Genomic DNA, 5,839 nt, shown 5'->3' with positions numbered 1-5,839 from the left:
CTCTGTGTATGAGAGCAGGAGTAGCCTGCCCCAGGCTGCCTGTGCTCAGAGGAGAGACAGTAAAGAGTCGACACACCACACTCAGTTCAAGTTCAAATTAGCATAGGGTGGGCGGGGTTGGCGCTTCCTTTACACTATTATTGTTTTAATGATATTAAAACACTAATGGTTGATCCACAGATCACTTGTTGCATTGTTTCTTGCACACATTATATCAAACAGGCCAACCTAAATGAATATTTCTGGCTACGTTACTATTCTAAAGTCCGGGGAATATTCTGGGAATGGGGCAAACATAGAACATCGAGGGAGACGGGTAAAGTGCGATATTGTTGTAGAGATGTGTACTGTAAGGGGTGCTGGGTTGCCTGGAATAATGTTGGTAAGGGAATCAGCTGAGTGGAAATCAGGAGGTACATGCACATCAACAAAAGACGTTTCTTGCTAAAACAATCCTCACCTAAAAATGTTTGTGTAAAAAACCTTGTCCTCAGTAAAACTGCTTGTGTGTTGGTGGTAAAATATTGAAACTGAAATGAAAAGTGAGTCAGAAACTGGAAAGTACCTGAAAGCCACAGGATGATCTGATGTAAGGCAACATGCAATGGCTCAGGTCATGGCAGGTGCAGCCGTATCAAGATTATCCTTTCGAATTGGTCCATATTTGTCCAGTGATTACATTACTTATTTCCAAGTCTTTTAAGGTTTTCTTTTTTGAAAAAAGTAGGCGGAGGTTCAGAAAGGTGGAGCTCACCTATATGGACAACATTTCAGTGAATGCTTGGCCAATTTGGACAATATAGGAGTGGTTTTGGTTCGAGGGTTATTGAAGATGCTAATTCCATGTCTGAAATTTTTAAGAAGTGACTGCATTTCAGCTCTCGGTGGGCTGATTTGGATCAATGAATCGGTTCATTTTGTGTTGATTTTCAGGTTATTTATATGCTTAATACACTAGACCTGCATTTTGAAAGCAAGAAATATTAATGTCATTGGTGTTTGGATGCAATATTTCTTCAAATTTCTTCAGTTCTGCTGGCATTGTTTTTGCTCTGCAGCATTTTTGTCATTGACCTGTGTCTTTCCCACTGCGGTTATGTATTTAGCATAAAAATTACCTTAAAAACTAAAGAAAGATTTGTCAAAATCAGCCCACTAGGAGTTGAAATATAGTTACTTGTAGTTTAAATAGCTACTTTGTACTGTGAAAATGTTACCAGTGGTAGGTTAACCCTGATAATAAAGGGGATATTGCAATATTGAAGTTAATGTGCAGTCAGGCTTTAGTTACGTTAACATTATGAAATAAGCTTTATTACAAAGTAATGGTTATCCACCCTAAATGCTTTAGTGTTTTATCTGTACTGAAGCTAGCATGGATATATTAGACTGTATTCACATCAAATCAAACATTGCAGTGAAAATGCCGTAGTGCATTTAGGCTGCAGTGGTGGGGGACCACATGGGATACAAAAAGGAAAATCGCAGTGGCCCTGTGGCCAAAAGTTGAGACAGAATCAACTTTTGGAGAAAATTAACCTGACGTCATACTGCAGTGGTCACATGAGATAAAGTGTATAAAGAGAGGAAGCTGTGGTAGCAAATCAGCCGTTGAGTCAGAGAAATAAACATTTATTTTCTAAAACAACATGCCCATGCCCCCCACACACGTGCAGAGATCTGTGTAGGAAGTGCCGCAACGTATGATTTGGTGTGAATATGGCCTTTAGGGGAAACCCATTTCTTGACTGGCCAGCTTCTCTCTTCATGGGTTTGTCTTTGACATAATTGATTAATTACAAAGTAACACAACTGACATGATTCCTCTTCAGCATCCCTACAGTTAATACGTAGAGTATACTAAAATGTTTGATGGCCAACTGTACGTTTCACTCTTCTAATCACCTTTTCCATCCATCCATCCATCCATCCATCCATCCATGTCAAACATTAGGCCTATGCATATCCAAATATCTACTGCATGGTCGGTCAAACATGTGTACACTCATGTTTTGCAATTTACCAACTATACAATGTAGATCATATCTTTAATTTCATAATATGATGATTGTTTCATTAAATGCTGATAACTTTTCTTTTTTTTCACACATCCCCAACCTTGGTGTAGTGCATTTATCAAGGGCTCATAAATGGATCCAAACATTCACCGATATTCATCCATCAAATTAATTTATCCGAGTCTCCAATGTGGTTGGGCAATACATGAAAACATTAATCTCACAGTGAGGATGTCTAATAATAATTTCCAAAACAATTGCAATGGGAAATGTATCTTTACTGGTTTTACGTGTCAGTACATGTACACTCCAACTAGTTGTGATGTTACAGACTCATGCTACACATATTAAATTCAAACAGAAGAAAAACATTTCACAGTGGAGATGTGACGTCCATCTTTTACACGTTGAAGATCTGCCACTGTAGCAACAAGAACTACAATACAGGGAAAGATGCACAAGATAAAAAAACACACATACATAATGGAAACATATAAATACAGGAAAGGCAAAGGTAAACACAAGAAGTACAAAAGTTACAATACAAGTGAAAAACAAATGTGGTGATGTGCTGATACTACCCGTACTTTACTTTTAGGGTAGAGGGTATAAAAAGACAATTTGTTTCTCTTAGTTTTGGCTAACACAGTTGTCTGAGGCAGCCTGCAAATGGTGGATACTGTTTGTACAAGTTCAAATACACCTTTCAGGAATAACATGCATAATGACATCCCCTTAGCTCCAACTCCAAAATGATTCAATGAACTCCTCCCACACTGTGCAGTCGAGACAACCTTGCAGTGCCAGTGTAGCCTCCTCCTCCAGAGTTTCACCTTTCTGGTGAGAACTTTACCCCTCTGTAGGCATGAGCGATACACTGGAATAAGATATGTGTGATCCACAGTACTTAATCCAGGGACTGGTATGAAGGCTGCTGAGCCCGGTTCTGTTGCATGCTAATGGCAGCTACAGCAGCAGTTAGTGGAGTTGAGGCAGAGCAGTCAGAGGACATAAGAGGAAAACGTATAAATTATTTTCTTCATAAAATATGATCCAGTTTCAGACCAGTCACTGATTGAGAGTCTGGTTTTTCGTGAGGCCTGGCCATGAAAGCCATGCTGTTTGTTTTACAGGAAAAATGGATTGGATTTTAGAAATGTAAAGATTTATCACAAGACATCAGTGAGATTAAAACTGAATCGTGAGGTACTTTTACAAAGAAAAGGAAATATTAATTGTTTTCCAGTTCATACCCTACCTTTGAAATGAAAAGGGAATGATTTAAGTGTATCATTTCATCCCTATTGGCTTCCGAAAATACAGAAGAAATTGAGGTTTTGTCATTTTTTGGCATAAATTCTTAAATAGGGGTGCACTATAGGGATGCAACCTGAAAGGCTTAAAATTACATTTTTAATTTCATGCGGCCTAAATAAACAACATCATAATCATCATCTTTATCTCTAACTGCTCTGTTCCACTGTCACACAGATCTTTAGTGTAATATCTTCAGTTCATCCCCAGTGTTAATGTATGGAAACATCCTTTCAGTGAAAGTGTGTAAGTGTGTGTTAGTATTAAGATCAGAGAACGACAGCTCTCCTCTGTTCCAGTCCAGATTCATTCTGATCCTCTTCAGCTTCTGCCGCACCCCAAGATCTGTAGGTGAACCTGTTGGTGGCCATGCTGAGTACTGACCGTTATATAACCCTATTTTCCATAATCCAGACTGCATGTCTCCCTTCCTCTGCTAACACACCCAGTAACCAGCCTGTACTGTCTCCAACCTCGACATCCCAGCTGTGAGTCCCTGAGTTAAACCCCCTCAGAGCCCAGAACAGAGTAGTAAGAATCAAACCTCTCTGGATTATCAGGAAGCTGCTGTTTCTCTCCTCTCCTCACAGAAGTCAGATCTTTAGACAGGATGATGTTTGGATTAGCGGTGTTTGGATCCAGAATCACAGGACTGTAGGAGACCATGTCCTTCATCTTGTTCCAGATGTTGAAGGTCAGGTTGCCCAGGTGTTTGGCCTTGTTTATCAGAGCTTCTGAGGGCAGCTGTGGATCCTCCAGCAGGGGGCGCTGCTGGACTCTTTCCACTGCAGCCTTGTAGTTGTTCAGGAATGAGACATCTTCAGCTCTCAGCTCCTCCTCTGTGGCTCTGACTGTGTCTGAAAGAGCTGCTATCTCTCTGCTCAGAGCCTCCATCTTGTCCTTCATCATCTGACTCTTCTACTCCTCTTCCTCCCTCAGTGCAGCCAACCTAGCACCCTCTTCCTCTTCAAGAAACTGGTGAAGCTTCTTAAACTGCTTCTTAATCTGCCTCGGTCTGTTGGGCCTGAACCTTAATGTGTTCTGCTGTTTGATTAAACTTCCCTTTGACTTGTTTTAAAACCTTTAATTTCTCCTTTAAGAGCTCCAGAGTTTCCTGAAGTTCCTTCTTGTGTTGTTGTGCAGCTTCATCGATGGGTTTGAATCTATGGTTGGTGTGTTTTTCTGAATCTGTGCAGACGACACACACTGGCTGCTGATGGTCCAGACAGAAGAGTTTGAGTCTCTCAGAGTGCAGACTGCAGAAAGCTCCTGAAGCTTTCTGATCTCTCTCCAACAAGAAGGCCTTACACAGGTTCTTTAAAGCTAGACTAACAGGAGGTTCGCCTCGTAATGAGACTGTCTTACAAACTGAACACTCTACGTGATTGTTTCACTCTCCACCATGTCTTCAGACAGTCTTTACAGAAACTGTGGCTACATGACAGAACAACAGGACTGTCACAACAAAGATGTCACAACAGACCGGACAGCTAAGATCCTTCTCTGATCTGGAAGCCATTTAGTCTCTGAGTGAAGCTGAAACAACAATAGACAAAAAATACAATCAGTCAGGGCTACTGTCCCCCTCTACTAACTTCACAGAAGTTTACTTTCACTTTGAGTTATGTTTTTAATCAAACTCACATTCAGAGTGTGGCGTGTCAGCAGGTTGAAGCAGCAGCGTTTTACACTTTTCTCCTCTGTAGTTGATATGGACTTTACAGACCAAACTAACAACTTCCTAAGAGTGAGACTTAGGAAGTTGTTAGTTTGGTCTGTAAATGAATCTGATCGTCTGTCTTTCAGTCCGTGTGTCTCTCTTTCATGAGGAAGACTAACCTATCGTTTCCTGATTTGTCTCAGGTGAGTCAGGTGAGTCAGGTGGGGAGTGGAGCTTTGTCAGACCCCTCCCTGCTGAATACGGTTGTTTTTACATGTAAGATGAGTGTGTTTCATACCAAAGTAGTGACTCCTTGCTGAACAGGTACACTGCACACTGAGAGTTTGCAAAAGGGTTCTGCAACAGCTTGTTCTGACTGGTGATGACAAACAACAAGACACAGATGCACACCTCAGAATCATTCTTAGGTTGAGAAACATCGGTCTTTACTTGGCAAAAAAGAGGTCCAGTACACAGTCAGATTGCAAACAATCCAGCAAGGTTGAGACAAAAGGCAAAGTCAGGAAACAGTCAGGGAATGTAAAAAACAGGAAACAACAAAAAAATTATGGAACACTTAAATACTCTACTGAGGGGGAAATTAATGAGACAGATTAAGCCAATCAGGGCATAAAAACCAGCGGGAAACACACAAGGGCAGGAAGTGAAGAGGTCTGAAACGAGCGATCAGAAACAAAATAAAACAGGAAATAAGACGAAAAACATGACCTAAGCTTTGACAATCTACAGACACAGCCAGTAGTTTGAACTAAGGTTAAATGCAATGGAGTTCAAATATACTGTAACTTGCCAAATTCCTGGGAATATTCTGGGAATGGGGCAACCG

At 40.8% G+C, this 5,839-nt stretch overlaps 1 protein-coding gene across 1 annotated transcript; it reads right to left on the bottom strand.

Annotated features, from left to right (window-relative positions):
- Positions 1-2,741: 2,741 nt before the first annotated feature.
- Positions 2,742-5,372, bottom strand: LOC127371686 (zinc-binding protein A33-like). The gene is made up of 2 exons (XM_051414655.1): positions 4,977-5,372; positions 2,742-4,868 (listed from the first exon to the last, which is right to left on the bottom strand). The coding sequence occupies exon 2, from the start codon at positions 4,239-4,241 to the stop codon at positions 3,834-3,836; it is 408 nt and encodes a 135-aa protein (XP_051270615.1). The 5' UTR covers positions 4,242-4,868; positions 4,977-5,372; the 3' UTR covers positions 2,742-3,833.
- Between the last annotated feature and the right edge of the window lie 467 nt (positions 5,373-5,839).

The sequence above is a fragment of the Dicentrarchus labrax genome, unplaced genomic scaffold, assembly GCF_905237075.1.
Source record: "Dicentrarchus labrax unplaced genomic scaffold, dlabrax2021, whole genome shotgun sequence".
In the NCBI taxonomy this organism is placed as follows: domain Eukaryota; kingdom Metazoa; phylum Chordata; class Actinopteri; family Moronidae; genus Dicentrarchus; species Dicentrarchus labrax.
Note: the sequence above shows the minus strand (reverse complement) of the source record. Positions and strands in the feature narration are given on the sequence as shown.